The sequence below is a fragment of the Glossina fuscipes genome, unplaced genomic scaffold, assembly GCF_014805625.2.
Source record: "Glossina fuscipes isolate IAEA_lab_2018 unplaced genomic scaffold, Yale_Gfus_2 60, whole genome shotgun sequence".
Taxonomy (NCBI): Eukaryota; Metazoa; Arthropoda; class Insecta; order Diptera; family Glossinidae; genus Glossina; species Glossina fuscipes.
The window spans coordinates 4,189,509-4,215,877 of record NW_023998432.1 but is presented as its reverse complement, the minus strand read 5'-3'; the positions used below and the strand labels follow the sequence as shown (position 1 = coordinate 4,215,877).

The window sequence follows — 26,369 nt, the reverse complement described above, 5'->3', positions numbered from 1 at the left end:
TAAAAAAAACTCCATCATTCTACTGAAAGCGGTGATATTGCTGCCGACGTTGAAAAACTGGGGATTAAAGTAGACTATGTCTCTAACAAATGTTATGAAAAATAAAATACCACAAAAGACCATTCGCGCATCGTGCGAGTTAGGTTTCGCGAAATACCCGATGTATCTGGCTTTTAGGATTGGCAAATTCCAAATTGAATCAAATGACCAGAAGTTTCCCTTGAATATATTTGCAGACTGGCCACCGATAGCATTGAGATACCACTTCATTTTCATAATTCGTATATGTGAGACATGTAAAAGTATACTTCTTATAATTTGCTTGGTTCTGTCTTGTGAAAATTTAATAACTATTTTCGTTATCTTTTCAAAACTATATAAAAAAAATTTCTTCAATGTCGCAACGTCCGTGTGTAGGGGGTTCCTGCTAGTCTGTATTAGCTGTGGATTAGAATCAAAAAGCAATAACTAGCGAGATAACGGAATATAGCTAATATGCCCTTTTGTACAATTCTCTCCTTTAGTTGAAATTTTTTATCGTTAAGAAAAGAAAAAGGGAAAAAATCATAAAGAGGAATGAGAAAAAGTCTGCCTGTACAATATGAAGTGGTTTATTGCTTTATGCAATTGGTACACTGGTACTCGTTCAATCTCTCACATATACATAGACTGGACTAGATTAGATTTAGGATATTTGAGTGTGCCGAAAGCAACAAAGTACTGAGAGCAAAGAAAAAAAGAGAGGAAGACTTTATTGATTTAGTAAATAAGCAGTAACCAGGGAGACAGCACGAAGAGAAATGAAAATTTTTAAAATGTGAAGTTAAACCAAATGATTAACCACAAAAGGGACAATGCACTCACTCAAGAACATAACGAAACGTTTACTAAATATACTAAAAATGCTTAAAGAAACCTTCTATAACAAAGAACAAAGAAAAACATAAGCAAGACGTTCAAAAGGTACAGTAAATATGTGCGAGGAAATTTTACAATGAATATGTTTAAAATTTTACAATAAATCACATTATAGGGTAAAAAAAACGTTTAAAAAAAAAAAAAAAAAATTTGAAAAAGAAAAAAGCTTAACATAATAAAAAGCCGAAATTAGAAAAGATTAAAATAATGTTAAATGTTAATGTGTAATGGTAAATAAAATTGGTGAGCATAACAGATGAGACAATCGCCCTATAACCTAAAAGCAAAATAAATGAAACTGTATGAAGCCTGCCTACAAAAGTGATGGAAAGTAGACACCAGTTATTGAAGGAGGAGAGAAATTATTAGCCTTGATAAGAGACTTGGTTTTCCTTCATAAGAGTAAAAGCACAGATAAATTATTAATTTTATTTGCTTATGTAATTTATTGTATGTATATTGGAACTAATGATATAAGATAGAGGGTTTGGTTTCGGCTAAGTAACCAATTAAATAAGACAAAGCGTGTGGTTTCGGCTAAGTAAGGAGGGAAAAGTAAGATGCACTTTTACCCCGTTATTTGAACTTGTGACAAAGGGGGGATATAACGGTATTAATATATAACCGTAATTTAAATAGAATGTAACATATTTAAAATTTTGTTTGTTGTAATGGCCGCAAGCTAGCCGGACAGATCCCAGCTCCACCATTACAATTTTCTACGATTAAGTTCTACCGTCGTGAGATTGCATTGAAAGATAACGCGCCACATTAATTTTTTATTTAATGGGATAAATTTTAAATTGGTACCCTGATAGAAGTCTATTGGATACCATTAAAGGTACCCTTTTCTTAAAGAGGGCTAAACGATTTGTAACATGGTGTGTTTTCTCTACAGCTGGGGTACGGCTCAGTGCTTTTCAGCGATTCGCTCCAAGAAACTCATTGATAAAATTAAAAGGACTTCGTGTTTTCAGTAGCAATGCGTAGCTTTAATTACTGACGGGATTAAACAGGAATATAAGTAACCTTATGGTATTATTATTTCCGGAACCCCACTAAGGAGTTTACAGGATAAGGGGTTTACGATAATTATGATGTAATATACTTACTTAAGGATGTACACGAATCAGTTTATTTTGTTACGAAGGAAGGAAGAAAAAATTCAACAAGTGCTAGTGAGCAGCTATGATAGTTGACATTTGGAGTAATTCGTTTGTACTGAGACTTGGTTATCCTTGCCTTAACGCCCGGAGTTATCGTTAATCTGCAATTTGTATATCGTCAGCTTCAGCAGACTATCATGCAAGATTCAATAAGGGTAGAGTAAACTGAGGAACTACACAGATAGGATTTCCTTTCGGGTACAAAGTATTATAAAAAGTACAAATGGATTATAAAATATGCACATAGATGTGAGTTTACATAAGTAAATAAAAGTTTGAATTTAAAGATAACATGAATTTAAGCTTAATCATAATAAGAAGATGATTCCATTATAAATTTAAATATGTGGGGGCTAGACGTCGAGAATATCGATATAAACATGCGTTCAAGTAAATGTGAGTACAATCATTCATGTTCAAGTATGAAGCTAAGGATACCTTCCGGTGTAAATTTAAGTATGAAAGGGGAACGATACCCAAAAAATATAAGCCTAAGTAAGCCGTATATTACATAATGTATGTAAGCATGAATTCCAATAAGTCCGCATTCAAGTATTTAGTGAATGCCTACATGAGTATATATATATGCCATATATGTCAATATGAATGTGAAAAGTCTATGTGCAGTCTATATACAGTTATATAAATATATGAGTGTTTATACCGGTATTGCTATATAGTTCAGGACGGTTATATACACAAGTTCAAATACTTATCGTATATATCAATATAAATGCATATATATATATATGTATTAGAGTAAATGTATAATATAAAATATGTGTGCAGCAAGTGAAGGACAAGGAAGGAGTTTATTGCTTACAAACTACGTACCATTAAGAATGTTTTCATTTATCCATTTTATCGAAACCTTTTTTTGTTCATTTAATAAACTGTACGAACAACAAGTTATATAAATAATTTAAGAAAGTTGAAGTATGTGATATAAGCGGTCTATAAAAGTTTACTTTATCCAAGAAAGCTTATAACTCACGAACATCATTCATAACATATTTTCATCAATTACACAGTTTAAATGTCTAAGTCCTTTGTAGAAAATTTCGCATCTGTCTATTGAAAACATATATCCAGCATCACATAAAATATCTAATACTTTTTCCAGTCGTTGTACTGCCAATTGGGAGCACTTATTCCAAAAAGATGGGAACCCTCTCTAAAAGAGTTAAAAAAATGTCCATAAATCTTTGGAAGAACGTAGATGCTTACGACAATCTCATATACTATTCAGATGTATTGAAATAAACAGTTGCTACATTCCGCACCAAATTCAATATGTTCGTATGCGATGCTCAGATCTAGTTTAGAAAACTCTACATCGTTAAGCAATTTCTTTTATTCACAAGAAAACTTCTTTTTCAAATCCTAATTGCGCGCTAATTATCACATTTAAAAAAGTGTGCTTTATAATAATAAATTTAAGAATTAAGAAAAGCTGAAAGTCAGAATTCCTACATTTTCTCGGGATTCGTTTTGGTTTTGTCCGTGCTTGGTTTTTTCTTTTCCATTAATTGCTCAGAGGGCGGAGTGGCAACAAGAACTGCAAGATATTGCCACGCTGGTGCTTGCCAAGAAAAGCATCGTTACTTACGAGCTTTCGCAGCTTCACGTAGCAATACTCCCTTCTTGAAACAAAAGCTAACCTAAAGCACAAACATTATAAGTTGAGGCATAGGTAAGAAGGCCTTGGTTAAACAATCCGCATCGTTTAATCTTCGACCACGACCACGAAAGAAAGAAACGAAACAAAAAGCAATATTTAACACAACAAGAAGGACTATAACCACAAATAGCATTGAAAATATTAATTTAACACAACTGCAAAGATGTCTTGCTCATATCCTAAATATTAAATATAGAGATGAAGGTCACGATGAGAGATTTAGTGTATGTTGGGCTTTTGATTTGTGACTGATCAGAAATGTGCTGATTTTAATGGAAAGCATTATAATGTCATCAATGATAGGCCAAAAGAATTTCGATGGTCCTGCCCTAGTTTTAGAAACGTGGATATAGATTTTTATAGGCTGTTCAATCAACCGAAGAAAGCTCCAAAAATATAAATGAGGAATGACCGTATCTCCTTAACAAGTTTACTGATCATGAACCTGCGTGCGATGAATTCAAGTTGTCCCAAAAAAGAAGTGGTAAGCCTGATGTAAATCCGGCTGGTGGCGGCGAGATTGAAATGGTGGATCAAAGTCTAAGAGACGCCGTGACTCCAAAGTGTGGCGCCTCTTTGCTACCTCTTAGCTCCTGCTAAACAAGCTTCATCGGTGAAGATATCAGCAATTTTATTTGATGAGATAAGTAACCGTAAGAGCAGACCTACTCCCGCTTGCAAAATAGAAGGTAATAGAGACCTAGCTTGGTTGGTATTAGTCGATCAAATGCTTCATCTGCTCGTGTCAACTTATTTAAGTTGTTTCTTCCAGCACTTGAACTGGAAGAAACTGTAAAAGAACAAAAAAAACACGATCAATGTTGGTGAACAACTGATAAAGTTCTATTGGTAAAAAGTAGCTTATAAATTGCAATTATCATAAACTAATGTAGAATTATTTTACTACGTACTACAATGAACAAATATTATAAACTGATGCACTTGCACTTTTGCGTTTGTTTGCTCCAGAAATATGAACAGCTTGAAGTGTGTCACAAAAATGCAACATAAGCAAATTAATATCAACAACGACGACACACTTCAAGGTCTGGGTTATGTAACCAGCAGTATTGTTGTCTATGGTCAGTTATATAAAAATATGAGCATGTGCAAATGCAATTGCATGAATAAATTGAACAAAACTATGTTGATAAGTGCATGTGCAAATGCAAAGAATAAAATGAAATAAAGACAAACTTAAAACTAAACAACATTATCAGAGCGGACGTAAATCTTTGTCAGTATTTTTTGGATTGAATAGATAATGTGTCTGCTGGTAGAAAATAGAAACTGGACCTAGACTAAAATTTAAAATAAATAAATAGCCAAAATAAAAACTCAAACAATATTAAAAGAATTTGCACATTTTAAGTATACTATAATTTAATGCATTCTAAAGAATTCACATTAATGTTTCATATGTTTGGACGATTGCATCTATTTGTAAATTTTCGGTTTACTTATTTTTATCAAGCGCTGAATACGATGACTGCGATAAGTGACCAGTTGAACTCGTAGCTTGCTTGCGTTGTTCATGCAAAATCATGTGGCTACCGTTTCTTTACATAAACCATAGTAAAGTAGCTCATAATTAATAAAGTGAATAATTCTTTAAGAAGTGATTTTTAGAGTAAAATAAATAAGAAAAGGAAAAATTGGGCGATTTTTAAGAAACAGAAGAAAATTTTAATTATTCGTGATAAGTTCATACAATGATTAATGACATAATATTTATAATTAATTGGCAATCTTTAATATTACCGTGCTTCTAGCTTTATGCGGAAACATTTGAGAGAAAGAAGACAGATTGGGACGTTATAATTATTTCAGTTGTGATAAAAGGAATAAAATAAGAGCGTTTTCGTCGTCGCCGTATGCACAAAAAAAGATGGTAGGTAAGATCTTTACATAAAAACCGAAGTGCCGATTGATTATTCGTGACCGTTTCCGACCGTATGTGTCATAAGAATGTCGATGAATTTAAAGTGAATGTTCGAAGGGACCCCGAAGTATTTGACCTTCTTCTAAATTTGACCAAGGGCATGCCTTTGTAAAGAAAGCTTTGTATTTTCGAATAAATTTTTTTGTTTTTACAATTTAACATGTAATAATATAAAATTCACCTGGCGGGTAGGCATGGAAGTGGGCAACAATTTGCCAGAGAATCTAATCTGTGTAAATTAGCAGGCGATTATCGTGAAATGCGCTCTCTCAGGTATGTCAAATCTGGCGACAATAAAATTTCGTTCGGTGACGACAAATATGCATTAGTGTTGAGTATAAAGCAAGAAAAGTTACCATAAATAGCCCTTTTAGAGTTGCGTTTGTAAGAAAACATTTGCAAAAGATAAATATAACCAGCTGTGAGTAAATGAGTTATTTCAAAAATTTAAAAAAAAAAAAAACGATCTCCGAAATTACATTTGTATTTGTAAAAGAAAACTGGTGAAAGTTAATACAATATTTTTTTAAATATTCAACTAAATTAAGCTAAATACACTTTAACACAAATTCTATATAATTTGGCTTTTCGAGTTAAGATGGACCAAGCCAATAAAGTTGTGACTTATATATCCAAATAATAAACAATCGGAATTATTGATGAGAAATATATATAAAACCCAACAAACAAAAAAGAGGCCGTAATAGCTACACCCGATATGTTAAGTGTAATTGTGTGGGTGGGTATAATTGTAGATTGTTGAGTTGCTGAAAGTCATGTGAAAAAAAACAATGTTGCAAACTTTGGCTGAAAGAAATGTGATAGCAATAGGAATTGGTTGAACACAAAAAATAATTAACCATGCATTAAAACGGTAAATTCGCTTTTCTAATAAAGCAAGTCATTTCTCCGAGATAATGTACATTTTTTGCTGCAAAGAGTTTGAGGAGACGATCATATAACTTTAAGAAGAAAAACTTTAAGAAGAAGAACTAATACCATCAAGCCTGTGACATCTAAACATTAAATGCTCAGTAAACTCGCTAATATTACAAATTTCACAAATATCACATGGTATAGCACGAAACATTTTTAAATGTACTTTATCACACTCATGACTCCATAAAGAATTTTGATTTTCTAAAAATTAAAGGAAGCTCCTGATAAGGCTTTGAAATGAAATGTGTGATTTATTTTATAGAAAAGGCGATTGGATTTAAAACGCGCAATTTTTTTAAATTCATCATTAAGTTGTTGAAAGATGTGGTTACGAACTACCCGCATTCGGAGCATATTTGATGGACGAAATTGTCCCATTAACTTGAGCCCTTTTTGTATTAAAGTCGGCTTTTTCATTTAGAAAAAAGCCGCAGCGACCTAGTATCGAAACAAGGTGACAATCATCCACTTGAGCTCCATGTAATATCCTCCGTATATCAAACACATATTGATTATCTGCATCTCTTTTATTTGTTAGAAGTAGAGCTGACTTACTGTCAGAAAAACCAACAAATTTTCCCACACTATCAGTAATAGCCACCTTCTTAGTATGTCTCATGGCAAGCAATTCAAAAAAAGTCGAAAAAAGTTTCTCCGCAACTTTAACTCTATGTACTATTTTAGACAGATGCTTCACTAGCGAGGAACTAGGTACACTATGTCCGACGGAACCGTCAGTGGCATATACATCATAGCCGTTGTTATAATAAAGCACAAGGTTTTCTTGGTGGTAAGATCCTCATATAACAGAGACTGACATTTTGCTTCGAGGTAGAGGTCCATTCAAGAATGTTGATGAAGTCTCTACATTTATCCAGAGAGGGATTGAACTGATCTTGTCAAAAATATGACGCGGTTTTTGATAACAAAAGGTGTAGCTGCAAGAGACACAGAGTCACTGAGAGTCATTCATTCTCTTGACCTTAATTAACTGCTTGACAGGACAAAAAAGAGCTCGTTTGGAAACGGGTCATTCACCAGAAATGACATTTAAAATATGTTGAGGAGTTGAGGAGGTCAGTCCAATGCAACGTTTTAACATTCTACTTTTAAATGTTTTTCATATCTTTCTCAAAATATTTTGGAAAATTACAAGATGTAAAAAGTGCAAATTCAATATTAGACCTGACTAAAGCTTTGTTGCACAGTCAAAGCTTTTTTGGAAGGCAAACCTGAGTTATTGTTTGTCATGGGTTTGATGATATTGCATCCAGATTGACAGTCTTTGAATGCTTTCTCATAATGTCCACGAAGAGTTATGCTGTCATTTAAAATTCTACCAAGAAATTGAAGAGATTTCACCTGATTTTGTGTTTAGAACCTTTGGAAACATAAATCGTAAATATTTTTGCTGGAATTAAAATAAAAATTAATATCGGCACATGCCGAAAGATTAGATCTAGAGATTATTCACAGCCACTGAAAAAGATAAATCCGCAGATACAATTAGAAAATCATCTGCGTATTGAAAAAAATGAATTTTGTCATCTTGAAGTTCATAGCTATATACAGATTGAAAAGTATGGAGGTTAAGCAACTGCCATGTGGAGTATCGCAGTATACATTAACTTTGTCTGTACCCATTACCAACACACGCTTGGATAAAAAATTTGGTATCCACATACGTACTTGAAGAGGAATTAAGAAGTTTAAGAAAATTCTACCAAGTTTAATCAAGTTGATACAATCGTAGGCTTTGCTGATGTCCAAGGAAAGCATAAAAATCATTTTACCAGCTTTTTTCAAACTAGCTATAAGAAAAGATAGTTCATTAATGCACATATTCGTTTGATGTGCGTTTTTGATAGTCGTAAGAACGAGCTGGAACAATGGGCGCAGCTTTCAACAAATCCATGAGTTTCTCTTTAATCATGAAGTTGATAATCTTTATGAATACAGATATTAGCGAAATTGATCTGAAATTACTTAAATCCTTAACCTCTTTACCTGCCTGAGGAATGGGAACTATTTTGATATAACTCAAATCTAAGGGTGTAAAGTTAATAGACCAGCGTGAGGATACTTAAGCTTCTTCCAGACAGAGCTCTAACCATATCATGCTTAACTCCATCACAACCTACAACAGTACCCCTCTTTCTGGAATGCAAGACATGCATTAGCTTACGCAATGGAAAGGGCTGAGGGCTGAAAGTCTGAGACTAAAAGAAATTGAAGGTATTGTAATCTGATTGGCATTTGGAATATAGCTCTTGAGCATATTTAAGTGTCTTTTATTATCATGCTGATTCCACACAGCATAACCGTTTAATTTTCGACTAAAATGTCGATGATCGTTGATCTAATTCCAGAAAAAACTCGAGTTGCCATCACCTTCATTGCTGACCTTCATTCTTTCAGCGTTTTCATATATTCAATAAAGTTGGCTGGGTATTTACTCATTTTTTTCCTTGCAGCTTGGTATTTGCGACAGGAAAAACTTCCAGCAAGGTTTTGGCGAGAAGAACTCAATATCAGAAAAGCTGATTCTAGCAGACTTGATCACAGACTGAAAAGCACTTTGAATTGATGAATCAGAAGGAAGATCAACTTTAGACAGACGGTCCATAAGGAGGTTACGTGAAATTAAATTTTCTATTTTTTTAACGGAATTGCTGCAACTGTGAAACAATGCGAGAGTGTTAACTTTTGCAATTAGAGACATTAGTCGCATTTCAATTGAATGTTAAAATAGTAGAACTAGAAAAGGTTAGATCCAAGAGACTGCTCGCTGTGCGACTACCCCGATTACAGTAAGAGGTAGTATTAACATTATTTAGAACATTAAAACTGCTGACATTGATGGCATTTACATGGACCTTGCCTTTATTAGTGGAAAGATGATCGCCATACAAGCATTGTCTAGCATTGAAATCTCCAGCTAGAATTACACTTTGTTCACCATTAAGAGAGTCACATAATCTCTGAAACTCATCACGAAAAGTTTGTACATCAAAACTGTGTGGAAAGTAGCATGATGCTATAAAAAGATTCGGTTTAAGATTCATGGTTTTGATGATGATGATGTCAACAGCACAATTGTAGGGAATGCGTCTGAAATTAACGGCTTTTTTAACTAGTACACTAACACCACTACAGCCGTCATCTCGACACTTGGTGGCTGAAGTATAATTGCAAACTTTAACTTCAAAAAAATTGTCAGCTTTCAGAATAAGTCGATATTATTCGAGTTCAACTAAAAATCCAAAAATTAAAAGTTACGCCGAAAACTTGAATATTATATTGTGAAAACAAGATCATATATTAAATAAAACCGGAACACAAGCGGATGAGACATTTTTTCTTCAAATTGATTAAGGAGATTCTGAGGGATCATTAATCTATCAAGTTTTGAGGAACGCAAATTGTTGTTCGAAATCATTGGCCGCTGAGATCTTGTTACAGACGGCTTAGAAAAACTTTGGAAATAACAGATTTCCTTTTAACGACCGCATTACATTTTATCTTTATTAGCATCTTATTAGCATTTTCATTATTATCCTTGGCCAAAATGGTAGAGAAGTTCCCAAAGGAGAGAAATTCTCCTCGTTGGAATTATCATCAAGACATTCAAAGTAGTTGAAGGAAAACTTCCCCTTCGCTTCTTTATAGGAAAGATGTTTAATGGCCATAATTTTGTTCAAATTTAATTCCCTCTCTCTGTCCGGGCAACACTTGCTTAGAGTGCCCGAGTGTTCGCCTGAACCACAGAACAGACGCCCCTGTTTCCGCAGTTTGCGCACTTGGTAGACTTACCAAAATTCAGACACCTGCTCCTCTCGGCTTTACAGAACTTCGACACATGTCCATATCTGCCACACGTAAAGCATTGCTTTAAGATGGGTACGAAGTACTCCACGAGAAAGTTGCAAAAATTGAACTTGATCGATTTGGGGAGAGCTTTCTCATTTTACTATTCGGTTTGGGAATAAAATCGTCCTTTTTGTTAGGATTTCCTCTTCGAAGCCTAACAGCACATTTAATGGGAATAGCGGACACCACTTTGTCAATTGTCATTTACATCATACTCAATAGGACATTGCGAATGTTTCCGTGAAAGATCTCTTAATATATGCTTTTACATTTTTTTTTTTTTTAAGTCATTGTTTTAAACGAAGTAGTTAGCATTAAGGACAGAGCTGTATAGCAATTTGGCTCTACACTTGATAACCACCATTAGTTCTTTTGAATCGTTTATCTTTGAAATATTTCAGATAGTCATAAAGGAAAAGATCCGAATTGATGTTCCTACGCATCGCTTCGGCATTTATCCAAGTTTCAACAAAAACGAAAGACTTGCATTGCGAAATACAGTCATACAAATTAATTTTAGGATTTAAAACGACATTTGGCACCCAACTCAGAAGGCTTATTAACTAGCTGGTTACTGAGCACTTTTGAATTATTAGCTTTAGCTCTTCCTTTGGGAGATAAATCAATTTAATAATTTAGACCCATCGCTATATAAAATAACAGTGTTCCGTATTATTGAGTTACTCTGTGTAAACAGACGCTAATCATGGAACGTTCGAAATGGCATATTTGACATTTATTACTTTTGTTGTTTGATTTGAAGAAATCTGCTGGCGAAGCCCACAAATCACTCTCAGAATCTTATGGTAAAGCTGATCCATAATTAGAGAGAGTTATATTATTTCTTGAGCTTATATATGTAGTAGCCAAGTTAATTACTATCAAGTTTTACACTATTTAATGCTAGAGGAAAATATGTTGTTATGAAAGTGAAAGCAGACGGAAGACGTGTTTGCTACACTGTAAAAAGCGTATAAATCATAAGACGAAAGTCCGAAAAGGCCTTATAATCCTTACTGCAACACCGTATTAATTAATTAGATGTATGTTTGTTACTTTCCTGAAATAAGACATCGGCAATGTCTGAACTACGTAGAAGGTCTTTTTTATCATTTGTACTGAGTCAACCGTGGAGATAAATTAAATTTTTAAATTTTTACATGCCACACTGGAATCAGTTAAACAATTCATGGTTTGATCTACGTTGATTAAGTTTAGTGGGTCGAAGATTCGCAGATAAACGGATCGGAATATTGAAATTAATCTCATCTAACAGGGCTGGTGAATATATTAAGGCCTTAATTAGCTTGACTGAAAAGCTGGTGTCTAAAACGAACCCACTCTTTTTAAATGAGGGTAAAGCTATTAGCAATAATTTACTTTCACACGATGATAATGAAGCGTGAAGTCTCCCCGGCAAATTTCTTTACAAAAAAAGTGAATATTGTTTTTAAACTGACTCGACAGTGCCTACATGACAACGATAGGAAGAAGACCAAATGACAAAAGCGTATTTACGTGTAGGTTTTACCAACGACATACATAACTTTTTTGCAAAGTATGGGTCATAGAATTCCTTCGACCAGCATGTTATGAAACCAAGTGCTGATCAAGCCTTACTAATAGAGAGCTCAATTACCAAATTAAACAGAACTTTTTGTCAAATAGTATCCCAAGATCGAGAAACATCTCTATATTTTGTAACCTGTGCGACTCGATGAAGTATTCTGAAGTAAGTGGGCATCTCCTCTCTTTTGTAAATGATAGTCTTTTGCATATAAATTCATTGTTAAGAAATTATTTGAGGATCATGCAGCCATGTTATTTTAGTCTGATTGCAGAACAATGCAATAGCGTTCATCGTTGAAAGAGGAGATACATTTTACATCATTTGCATATATCAAAATATGCGACGATTTAATTACAGACGAAAGATCGTTAATATATAACGCATACAAAGTCGGACCCAGGTGGCTGCTCCGTTGGAAATTACTGAAACCTCTTTGGACTGGAAGGAATTACACACCACTCAAATAATCTGTTATGAAGGTATGATCCTATTCACTTAATTAAGTTATGAGGAAAGCCGGACAACTGTAGTTGAAAGATTATTAGCTTATGGTTAATCCTTTTAAAAGCTTTGATGAAATCTGTATAGATCTTTTTGTGCACCACAGGCGAAGGTCCTACTGATACGGCTTGTAAGTTCTAATAAGTAGACCTTTCCTGTAGAAAAGCATGCTGAGAGATATACGATTTCATTGCAAAATTTATATGTGAAACAACGATAGACTCAAACAATTTCGGAAATGTACTCAGTTTCGCAATACCTCTGTAATTCTCAATTAAATGTTTATTAGAACAAGAAAACTATGCTTTTAGATTTAGGTTGGCAAATATACCTAGTTTCACCGAGAGCTTAAAAATTTTCGTGAAGAGACCGCAAAGTTCTTCAGTAGATGATATCAATTAACATGGGAGAATGGCATCAGGCCCTGGCGGTCCATAATATTTCAATCGTTTTAGATTTTAACAAATTTCTTTTCCTGATGTGATGATATTCGAGATACTTATAGTGTTTTTATTTTCATACGGATAGCTAGTAGTGTGGTCATTGCGAGAAGTTACATTCCCAGAATTTCATAAAAGAATTCGTGATCTCAAGACTATCTGCTGAATCGGATCCATCACCTGACCAATAGGACGATAAACTAAAAACTGTGCGTTGGGAGTTTACAAATTTGAAGAAATATCTAGGATTCGTTAAGAGTGACGAATTTTATCTCAAATATGCATTTATATGCGGCATATGTTCAATGTAATTGAATCTATGCCTTGCTATAGCGTAGTTGGAATAATCTTTCATTGATCCGCTTTTCAAGAGCTTCTTATAGAGTCTGTTTTTGTATTCTTGAACGACTTGAGTTTCTTATTGAACCAAGATGGAAATAACCTACGAGCAAAATGCTGTCTAATAGGAACTGATTCGTACATGGCTGAGAAGAGTTTGTCATACAACCAAGATAGCATTGTATCAGTATCGTCAATTACAATGTCGACATCCAGGTTCTTTTTAGTAGAGAAATACTTACTTTGTTGAAGCCGAAGTTATTGAGGATAGCAGTAAGGATTCGTCGATTGTAGATTTGCCACGGAATGCAGTGATAAATAATGGTCGGGTGAAATGGGTCGTCCGACGTTATAAAAGAGTCACTGCGCCTTGCATACAGTTTTGAAAATAGCGGGCCCAGCAACTGATTATTGCAATTTGCAATATAATTACACTGAAGTAGCCCGTAATCCGAGAGTCCAGTAAAGAACAAGTTAGCCCTTTCGGATGATGAGATCGATACCGCACAGTCAATTTCATCTTCTAAGCACCATGAAACTTGTGGCGAAAAGAAATACCCAATTGCTACGACAACATCAGTGGGATTCAAAGTTTCAGCCACTTCACGAATGACTGATAATTGCCTCGTACAACATTCAAAATTCAACTTTGGAGGAATGCATGAGCACGTTAAAGACAAGTTTCTATTGCCAACTATTATATGGACAGCAAGAAATTCAATATCAATAAAGAATAAGAATTCACCCATGTGTGATCGAGAGGCTAATGCTATAGCAGTTAAGACGACCACCCCCTATTCTAGCAAGCCTAACATTCTTGAAAACTTGAAAATTATTACGAAAGATTTCTGCCGAATGAAAGTTCACATTTCAGTGAAAGCAAAGCAAGGCATATGTATTGTAGAAGTTTGTATATCGGTGGAGCGGGTTTTAGAGTTTAGCCCTCGAACGTTTTGATAAATCATAGTAAGCCGGCCAACAAAGCGATTAGGTTTTTTGAGGCAATTGTTCCGACAGGATCCACATTATGTAATCGTTCCTACAGAATTGTACAAGAGCGTCTGGTGGTCACAATTCCACGTTGAGTAGACTACCAAAGTTAGCAGCTGGTACCAATAGTTTGAAGAACGAAATGGCTTGGCGTTGATCCGTCGACTATTTAAATACGCTTACTTGGCTTAAACTTAATTCGCGGATTTTATCGGCCAGAAATGACTTAATATTTTCTACCGACGTTTCCGAAGAAACTCTAGACAAAAATAACGTTTTGGGAGAAGGTACTGTCGTCAGAATCAAAAGGTGGATTACATATTCATTATTATCTAAAGCAGGAGGTTGGTTATCCTTAAGAGTTACAGGCTTATTAGAAATAACTCGAGACGTAGAGGGTAAATCTTTATCGTCTACCACTTGCGAAGCGACGCTTAATGTGGTTGCTGGGGTTAGACCACATGGATTAAGGTTAGGTGAGCTAAGGTCTATTAGGGCGAACAGAAACTGTCAGTGATGCAGAGAGCAGAGATGCAAGTTGACGGCCTGACAAGGAAGGAACGAAACCGCATACCACATTTCAATAGGATTTAGGTTCCTTCCTTCCCCTTACGCCTGATTTCATTATTACCTTTAATTCACTAAATAGAACGCGACACTTACTAACCATGGCGATGAACGCTTCCATTAGCCATTTCGGCAAATCCAGTTTTGGTTTGTTTGAAGAATTTATAAAATGCAATGTTTGCATTCTGGACATAACCAACGAAGCCCTTCAGAGGAATCGGACAGAGCATCTATAATTAAGTCTGCAAAAACTACAGACTTCATATGAGCAACCCTTTCGCATATCCAACATATGAAAAATCTATCAGAACTTGTTATACAATTCATATTTAAACAGTTCATAGTCTTACAACAAAAAAAAAAAAAAACTCTCCACTAAGTTAGCAAATTAATTCTCACTAATTACACTTCGCTTATTGATGTTTATGATATATATGGTAATTGTTGTTATGCCTATTACTTCTGTATGTAGTCCAATTTCGTTTTGATCAACAGTTTATTATCTGGACATATAAGCCACAAATCTATTGGCTTAGTCCATCTCCGTTCAACATACCAAAAAAAAAAAAAAAAAAAAAATTTCGTTTCGGTTTATTTATTTGAATTACAATCACTATTGGTAAATCATTTATCAAAACAGCTGGCAAAAACATATGACGATGGGAAAAGAAGTTTAGTGTATTGTTGTTGTTAACACAACTGCCGGTACAGCTGAGAGCTCTAGCGCTCCTAAGGTACATGAATTAATAAGTTTATTTGCGATAAATTAGGTTGCAAATTACCGCCGTGTTTTAAATTATTAAATAGTAGTGGGGAACAATGTATGTGTTAGCTAAGCAAATAGTAATAACAACAGCCTATTGTACATATACAAAGATAACATTAGGTATGATGAATAAAGTGATGGCAAGGAAGAAGTTGTTGTCAGAAATACATCAATGTTTTGCCTCTCAAAAATGACGCACGCAGAAATTTTATAAGATGGAAAAATATTTGCGTCAACCCAAAACACAACTTCAACAGTTTTTGCAGCACTTTAGTCCGCATTTTCGGCCATTTGGATTTAAATTAAATTCTTACACTATCTTATTACCTACATGTAGCTACTTCCTTATTCTTGTTATCTATTCAGGCTTCCACAGTTACAATCTGCAAATCATAGCTCAAATATCGATAAAACTTTTGCAAGGTCAGTTCTGCTTGAGCCGTTTCTTCTACCGTCTGCCTTCCAGTGATACGTCATTTTCGTACATATCCTCTTGGATCACCTTCGCAACTCAAGTGGCTAAGTTAGATCATCTCGCCAATATATTAACTGCTGTTTACGATCGTTTTGGTCTCTACGAAGTTGTTTATACATTTTAACTATATTGATAACGACAGTGCGTTTGTGTAAACGAAATCCAATTTTTGTTGTTGGAATGGCATCTTGTCAAACGGTTGGTTCAAAGATGAGTGCATCATTTAACGAATCTGTAGATGAAAGCTCAAAGAAACGTCAAATACAACTCGAAACGTTGTCGGTGAGCTAAGGGCATGTAAGACAGAAGCGGAATCCATTGATTACTTGAGTTTGTAAAAATATGTTTCCGAGAAACCGATTCAAAAGGTTCCTTCATTCAAAATTTAAACGAAATTGTGTAACATGAGGTTTTATCTTAGCAATCTTGTTATTTTTTTTTTTTCTTTGATAAATAAGTAGTAATAAGAGTCACACAAATTTACCAGAGAAATTTAGCAAACTTGATTAGAAAATCATTCTTAAAAAAAACAACAACCACAAAAGAGTGCATATAATTAACTTACATAGCAAATCTGAAATTGGAGAAATATTGTAGCATTTATTATCGCGTTAAATAGCTACAACAATTTGACAATATATTTTTGTTTTCTAACGAATAAAAAAGTGAAAATTTCTTTTGCTATATATGGATAATAAACATTTTATAACTACCTTAAAAGAAAACTGGACTTTACCAAAAATAGAACCGTATCTAGGAGACATCATTTATAGTGTCTAGTTGCATGATTGTATACCGCGGACACATTTAAAGCAACCAATCAAAACAGCTACAGTTTTACTAAGCAGACAAAATATTTTTGTTAACCATTCTTTGTATGTGAAAAATATTAAATTCAATGGGTTTGATACAGCTTGGCTGAATGCAAATCCCCCCCCATAAGAACAAATGTGTTTTGATATCCTTAAAGAAAGTTTAGATCCGATGCGTTATCCTAATGGTTTATTTAAGGTGGACGCTTATGCAAATATTATATATTCTGTATGTCTGTTTAAGGTCTTAGCATTTTTAATTAAAAACATTTAATAAAAAAAATTTATTAATAATTACTAAATTGAGTAGACAAACGATTTATATATATAAAGCAACGTACTCTTATTATGCATAAAAGCTTGTTTATGCATACATATATACATACGTACGTACACATATATCCTTTATAGATGTTAAAAATTCAATCTCCCTTTTTATAGCGTTTTATTATCATTATTATTATTCTACTGAATTAAAAAGGGGTCTCATACATATTATTAAATTAAATATTGCATAAAATTTAAAAGAAAAAAAATTAAATAAAAAATGTGTGTTTGGTTCTGACAGGAAGGTATGCTTAGAGGAGTACTCAGATCCAATTTTGAGGTCCTATACAAGCTTTTCTATGGGCCGAAGGCAGACCAACAGGCACTAGGGTGGGTGAAAGATTGGCCCACAGGCCAGTCCCCGATCGGTTAGTTAAAGTTTCGTCTGTCTGGTATTCAGTAAGCGGCAAATACGTGCAAATTCTTTGGTGTAATCATCCTGGAAGTGTCCGTGAGCAACTTATAGAACTCTTTCCACATCTCACGAACTAGCTAGCTACGCCTACCTCATAGGCCTCCACACCTCTTCAGGTGGTGCCGTAAGGTTGACCTAAACTTTCTGTAGATAACAGCTCAGGTCAGAATAAATAAAATTTATTTTACTTAATGTCTGTTACAAGTGATAAAGAATACTCTACTGAAAGCCAGAGATCTATATTTTTTGTATATTTAATGCCATTTCGAGTGTCTTACACCGTTCAGCCAGTAAAAGTAAATCGTATTCAAGGGAACGAAAACTTTCGAAATTGTGTGCCAAATAAAAACCTTAATGTCGTCCACATGCATTAGTAAAGCCGATTGCTAAATTATATTAGGGAGATAATTTATAAGCCCACAAAAGAAAAGAGGATCTGAATGTCTCTTCTGTAATAACCTGAACTTCACTAATGTTTGGTCAGAGATATTCCGTATATGTAAAACTCATACGATCAATAAGATAAGAACGGAACCATTTTTCGAAGAAGCGCTGAAACCAATTTTTTGAACATAAGAACTTGAACATAGAACATGACTTACTGTATAAAACACCTTACTAATGTTTGCCTATTTTAAATGAATCAACATGACATGCTACTTTCAAAAAATTAGTCACAGCAGATATGCCATTCATAAATCATACTGGTAGTGTGAGACAATTAATTTCATAAGATTAATTAATCTACTCGTTGAGTGTGCCTTGCGCCAAAAAATGCAATGTGACATTTGTTTTAGATATTTAAAGCATACTGAAATAGACAAGGATGATAATTTCGAATATTAGTCAAACAATCATCCGCGCTATTGCAATGCCTTTCTATATCTTTTCCTCCATGAACAATTTTAACCTTCACATGCATAAATCTTACGATAATTAGCAATAGAAGGACTAAATTACCTATCAATATGCACAAAATACCAGCAATTTTCGTAAAGGTAATGACTTCAAATACAAATACCTAAAGGCATATATGCCTCGTAATTTCAAAGATATATCCGGAGTATTTCGCAAAAGTTTCCGGGCCTGTTACAAGGAAAGGGAAAAAATAAAACATTCTTACATCGGTTATTAGGTTATACTTTTGTGATTGCTCCGACAGCAACAAATTATTCCAACAAACATCGAAATCGGCCTTAAGCTAAATTTATCGGCCATCCCAAATTTATAAAGTTTAATATCTCCACTCTACCGATTGACTATTTTTTTTCTTGGTCAATGTTACAAATGTTTCAGATTTAACCATATTGGCAAACTCTGCAAAATCAAAGAATCCCGTTGCCTCACCTGTGAAAAATCTAAAGCACACTCTCTGAACAATTGTTCTAAAAGAAAATGCGTTGCCTGTGGTTCGTTTGACAATAATGTTCGTTGTAAAGACTAGCCAAGAAGAAAACAAGAGAACAGATCAATAAGATAATGGCGATTGAAAACATCTTCTTTCGTAAATATGAAGGAAAATATACGACCAATTGTTTTGAATGCTTTCATAATGCTATATTGAAAACTTTAGATAGACTAGTAAAAAATATGTAGATTATTATAAGAATTTCCCGTTCTTAATTAACTTCGCCGTTCCAATCAACTCGAGAAGCTTTATTAAATAAGTCAACAAAATTCTCACCAAAAAGAGGTTTAGTCTTATAGCTAAACAGAAATCTCATTTCCCCCAACCCTAACTAGTTAATCTTCCAAAATGCTTTCCGATCCAAGTGCGTCTGCGTTGTTGGATGGCATAAATCATTGTTGGGAAAACGGCACAATTCCAAATAATTGAAGGGGCATTAAGGTAATACCAATCGATAAGGTCGGCAAAATCTTTAATGAGCTGGCTGATTATAAGGGCACATATTTTATTTCTATTCATTCAGAGAGGTAGCGTAAAACGTTATCAATAAAAATCTTTACGCTACCTTGCATAAATCCTTGATGCGTTGTGCATCAGCAGGAATCGATTTTTTCGACCTGATGGTTTCATTTGCGCTTGCTGCTAGCCTAGTTGTTATAAATTTGCGCCAGCTTTCATAGCTGCTATGGCTACTAATTTTTTCTTTTCTCTTTTTAATATTCTTTTATTTTTATTTTATTTCAATTAATTAGGCCAATAGATGTGTATTACCAGCAAGTCCCTGAGTATAGCAAAATAATACAAGACATAATGTAGATTATGCAATAGTATACTATCGAAATATTATAATAACAGAAATTAAAAAGAGAGAAAATAAGAGAAGAAAGGAAATGTTATCGCATTACAATTCACAAATGAACTTATTATTAAATTAACTTATACGTAGAAGTTACAAGTACGAAATGTGGCTCCACAGCCACATAGAAGGATCGGGAAAAAATAGAAAGAACAAAATATACGGAAATGTCCCTGGGTAGTAGTAGATTAGAAACAGTAGTTTTAAAAAAGTAACATTAAAAGCAGCTACAGAACAATAAGCCAATATTTCAGCAGCACCAACTTGATGTAAAACCAACGAAGATAGTGACAGCAAAATCACTCCGAAGAGTTCATGATTACAAAAAAGGGCGTATCGTTAGTAGCATAGTAAAAAAACACTTTTGAGCGAAATGTATTATCGGGTAACAGTATGCGTAAATTGTGTGGCAATTAGTTCCAACACCGCGTAACTCGAGCTACGATGCTTGGCTTCCATCAACTGCTTCTAATTCTAGTAATGATGATCTGCAGGTTCCTAGTGGAATAAGTAAAAGAAAACTTACAATATAGTTGAAGTGGCTGACCGTATTTTATAACTCTAAAAAAGAGGAGTAAATTGCCACTTGAGACGAACTGCTTGCAGGTGCATGCGACGAACCGTTTTACATGTTCGAAGGTATGGGCCCGTCTTCGGACACTGTACACATAGCAACACAGTGTTATTGGTAGCACGATTTCGTGTAGTGAAATTAACAGTAACCGTACCGGACACCACTTCTAAGCCATATAGAATATGCGGTATTGAGAGAGTATTGGCCAATTTATATTTAATCGATTGAGGTAGGTAAATATTGTTGAAATAAATTCCGCGCAAAGTTCTCTCTACTTTACCATTTATTTAATATATATGCTTCTCAAAGGTGAGACGATGGTCGATATGTATGCGCAAACACTTGAGATCGTCAACAATAGTTATTCTAATTATGGCAATAAAAAAATAAATATCGGGGAATTAATAAGTAAGGAGTTCACAAGTGACCATTCCAAAAAAAAAGCCTAAAGCTATAATGCATTTTACACTCAAGGAGATCCAGATTACTCCGACTAGTACTGAATAAAAGAAAAATGACATGCCTAAATAAATATGGCCTAAACAGTAAGGGTGCTGACAGGGTGAAATCGCACTATGAAGATACGAGAGAATTTGATCTTTAAGAACGTGTTCAATAACCTTCGACAAGGCAGGCAGAATGGAAATTGCCCTCAAATCATCTAAGGTGTTGACCGTGTCAGCTTTTGCAATAGGAACAGCATGGGCTATGTTCCAAGCAATGGAGAATTCAAATTGAGTCAAAACAGAATTAATATGAAATATTAGTAGACAGCAAATGTAACGAAAAATAAGTTTAACAAAAAAGGGATTCAATTATTTCCAACATAAAAGCAGTTCCTCATCAGATACACATCTAAATGAAAAAGGCTCGTGAAGAGTTACAGATGTGAAGGGGTTAGTATTAACAAACCCATCGGTGTGAGTGACATAAGCAAAATATCGACATCAAGGTTACATACGGAGTCATTATCCTTGCAATAACCATAATTTTTCAAAAGCCGATTTGTAATTCCAGATAATAAAGTCGCGAAATATTTAATGCTTTCCTTACGATTGATTTTTTTTTTTGCTCTATTACGACAACGACAATATTAAGCTGCTTCAACGTTTTAAAGCACCTGAGTTTGTTGCCAACACGATTACCACTTATTTGTTCTTTAAAAGTTTTATTTTAGTCCTCAAACCATTTTATTTGATATCCATATTAAGAAAAAGACAACCTATAACCTGGCACACCGTGGTACCTGCTATTTTAAATATGCAGTAATATTGACTGCATTATATTATTGTGCTAAATTTCAACGTGGTCACGTATATGAAATATTGGTTAGCAAATTAACAAAATAAAAGCATATGAAACTTTATCAATGCCATAGCCATCAATGGACCTACGGGTCCATTTTAAATTGTTTGACTTAATGGAATAGAGTACTTTTTTATTTACTATGCAAATAAATTTTTTGCTAGAATTGCTTATTACGGCGTGGTTAACTTCAAAATAAACAGAAAATAGAACGTTCGTCCATTCACCCAATATTATAGAGATTTAACAGTGCAGTTCTAAAAAACATTTAATAGAAATCTTTATTTTTTAAATCTATTTGTATACAAATAGGATGAAACTGGTGCCTACTTAATAGACCGTGATCCCAAATATTTTGCACCTGTTTTAAACTATTTACGGCATGGAAAATTGGTGCTGGATGGTGTATCTGAAGAAGGTGTCCTGGAAGAAGCTGAATTCTACAACGTTACACAATTAATAACACTGCTTAAAGAGTGCATTAACCTAAGAGATCAAGTAAGCAAACCTCCGCTAATATGCAAAAGTGTGGCCGTGAATGATGCTGATTTTGTAATCGAACAATATTTAAAGCGGTCTCTCATATTGTCCGAAAATTGTAGTCATATTAATATTACATCACATTTTTCTAATTCTACCAAATGTAGACAATGATTATAACATGAAATCAAATTTTGCGATTTCATTCAGAACAATTGTGCAAGAAATAAACATTGGTCATAATTTCGTACAGTTATATATATATATGACGTATTTATGACGCCCCCTAGCAGAAACTATTGTATATCACAAAAAGCCGGAATCATGGTGCTTTTGAAAGAAAATGCAGAAAGTGCTTTTATTATTGTTCAAAAATAATAATCGCATTCGCAAATTCGGTCTACATAGACGCGACGTCGTCTACAAGACCTCATCATAGCCTTCAGTATAACTTATCGAATTTATTTCAGTTGATGTCGATATGATAAACTCCACTATTTTTTTGTGGCCCAGTACACGCTTCAATAGCGTTTGCAAATAATCTGTACTTATTATCAAAATTCCTGCTATGTTAACACAAGTCTTTCATAATTGTGCGACAATTTACTGTTGCTGCAATCATTCGGCAGGTAAACAGGTGAATAAAAATTTTCAAAATTAAATTTAAATTTAAAGGAAACCGATCTTTCTATTATGAACTGATTGCATATTTCTGAAATGAATTGAAAGCCTTCGATATTATCGTCATACGATAACCGAAAGAATCGAGTTATTAAAAGCTAAAAAAAAGTGGATTATCTCTTTATGAATATCCCTATCGTGGCTTGAAACCAGCTCCATTAAATCATATTGTGACATTAACGTCCCATTATCTTTTTTATGCAGAAGCTTAAGTACATTGTAGACTACTTCGTATGTTTGTAAAAAGAACCTGCTTTATTATCCGCCACACTCTATCTAAAGTGGTTGTTACAAAAATAATACCGATTCCTCTTATAGAGACCTCAGACAGATAAGAAACGAGTTTATCGAGTATTACAGTGCCGTGAACAAGAATTAACCCAGGTACGTTAAATATAGTTTATAAATAAATACCTTTAAGGATTATTGTATTAACTTCTGCTTTGTGGTTGTTTTTTAGATGATCTCAACTCTGTCAGATGGTTGGAGATTCGAACAATTAATTAGTGTAGGCACGCAATATCACTCAAACTATTCATTCGATAACAGTGAATTCCTTTGCGTCGTTTCTAAAGAATGTGGCACTTCAACCGGACGTGAACTCGAATTAAATGATAGAGCAAAGGTGCTACAACAAAAAGGTTCACGCATGTAAGCTTTATATAAAAATTTAAAATATATAATAGCAAGTCTGTTTTCATTAATAAGAAAAAGCCGCTTTGTTTTTCTGCTTCTGGATTTTTCTATTTACATGCATGTTTCCTTACTATTTTTATTCACTACATATACTTGCGTTAATTTACTAAAATGTATATATAATGTAAATCTATATCATATCTAATTTTTATGTTTCACCAATTATTTCCTTTTTTATTACTTTTTTCTTTTTTTTAATTGCAGTCTTGGAATTTAAATCCAACCAAAATCAAAGATATTTATACATATTAATTTAAAATACACGCGCACACACATATAAAATGTATTTAACATAATGTAACAAGTATATAAATATATATACTCTGTGTCCCACGCCTCACTCTTATATTCTTTATCATAAACATATTTATATACAATTTGACAGGCCTTATTCATAATTATTTCAGCAGCAGATTCACATAGGGCCATGCCAATCGTTAACCAAGCACTCACTAATAAATCATTATCATCGATAGCATCTAAACAAAGAACAAAATGATTCATTGCTGTTTTAATTTTTATACAGTTATATCAGTGATAAAATTTCATTTTTATATGGACAATTGAATAAACTTATTTTAAAATGCCATTTGTAAAACCCAGAAATAGTCGTCAAGGATTCCAGGTTTGATTAACAACTTGGAGACGATGTAGCACTATTCAGGCTAACGTATGCCCGTCCGTCTTTCCGTTCGGTTTTTAAGTTTTTCAAAATCATCAGGTGACTGAAATAAAGTCTATGGATCATATTTTAGTTTCATTTTTTACAGGTCAATTTTGAAAATGTAAGTAATCAGCTCGGAAGCACGATCGCAATCCTTATATAAATAGCTAAAGTAGTTTCGGAAAAAAACTGTGTATTTCGGCGTGTTACTATCATAAAAATATTGCAATTTTTCGTAGTAGTCTTATAACTAAAACTACGCAAAAATATTGAAAATGTTAATCTTTTATGTATGAAAGAAAGCACCAGTCAGAAGAGCATCTATCAAAGAAAGCATCAATAAAAGCAGCATCTCTCATAAAGAGCACCAGAAATTATCAAAATCTTATTTAACCCCAATCGCACCACGACAAGCTTTTGAGGCTCATTTGAATCATGAACTAACTTTTTTTTGATTATTTCATTTTCACATTGCATATCTCAAAATTTTTTTTAGTTTACTTTAAATTAACGATTAACACTAAAAATAAATCTACAATCGGCCAAGATGTCTAAATTAACCTTTTTAGTTTTGTAACGAATCTTCCCATCATTACGAAACTCACACTCAGAAAAAAATCCCATATCTTTGACAAGAAGGACTCAATTGACTTAAAAGTTTGTGGGAGAGGTGCATTGGAAAGCTTTGCACGCAATTTCAGAACCGTAAATGCCGTAAATGTTTATTTTATACCTTTAATAATTTCTCGACGAGCCATGTAATGTGAGTCAACTGTCTGCAATATGTCTATTGAAAACATTGATGAAGATATTACCTTTCAATTTTCCAACGGCTAGAAAACGGGTTAAATCGGTCAAAGTACACACCTACAGTGCATACACACCTGAAAACATATCTGCGTTCTGGGTTTATGGCCACTTACTTATAAACTCCAATAGAGACACGATAACACGTATATTGTACAAAAATGGAAACAGTTAATCACGCTCCGCCAATATTATAGAATATGAAAGTTTACTTCCTCCGTCGCTTGTTTGGGTCTTTTTTATGATAAAGGTAGAGGATATAATTCCACTTCGGTTTCGGTCGAATGTAATGTTCTTATGTAATGTTTTGCTTTTCAAGATTATTTTATTTTTAAATAATTCAAAAAAATATATATGGCCCATGGGTATTGTTTTATGTTCTACATAACGGATAAGGCAATTTATGATACATATTATACCAAAAACAGTTAACCCAAATTCTATGAAAGTATTGACGAAATAAGTTAACGTTGTGAGTTATCTTATTTCGGTTTAAGTAATTATTTTCAAACAATATTATTTTGTTTTGGTATTGCTGATGATGGCAGAGCAAAAGCGCTTCTTTTCAACTAAATCATGTTCATTTTTATTTAGTTCAAGTATTCGTTTCAGTAGGTGCTTTGTAAATTTTTCAGGAATTTGAGGCGGCAAATTTTTTTAAAAATACGTAATTGGAGACAAATTTCTTCTTATATTTATAATTTTCTGAATTAGCATATTAATTCAGTTAATATTTTAAAGACATTGCAATTTCAGTACAAGTTTAATACAAATGTGAATAATTTTTGCAAAATCTTGTTTTGTAAACGAATTTAAAAATAAGCAAAAAGAAATCAGCATAGCAATTTTATTTTTCAATCGTGAACATGTTAGTATTAGTTGTAATCAAGCATCTAGCTTAGTTTTTATATAAAAGCATCTACGAATTGCATAATTATACATTCATAAATATATCCATACTATTAATTGTTGAATCAAATATCCAATAATGGTAATGGAGGCGCAAACGAAATTTCGTTTAAAATAAATTTCGTATACTCGTTATAGGAGAAAAAAATTGAAGTAACACACATGGCAATAGAAATGTTTGCATTAGACATCTATTACTTACACATCAATAGAGGGATTACCGATGGGCAGCGCTCAGATAGGAGGGTTGATTTAAAATTATAAGAAAAAT

At 33.7% G+C, this 26,369-nt stretch overlaps 1 protein-coding gene across 2 annotated transcripts in view; it reads left to right on the top strand.

The window, feature by feature from the left end:
- LOC119637705 (BTB/POZ domain-containing protein KCTD5) overlaps positions 1-26,220 on the top strand; it is a 40,810-nt gene extending 14,590 nt beyond the window's left edge. For both annotated transcript variants that reach the window (XM_038033903.1, XM_038033902.1), the window contains exons 3-6: positions 22,174-22,359; positions 23,341-23,406; positions 23,483-23,673; positions 23,923-26,220. In XM_038033903.1, the coding sequence (XP_037889831.1) occupies positions 22,174-22,359; positions 23,341-23,406; positions 23,483-23,673; positions 23,923-23,935 (456 nt within the window). In that variant the 3' untranslated portion in view covers positions 23,936-26,220. The remainder of the gene's footprint in view (positions 1-22,173; positions 22,360-23,340; positions 23,407-23,482; positions 23,674-23,922) is intronic.
- Positions 26,221-26,369: the final 149 nt, after the last annotated feature.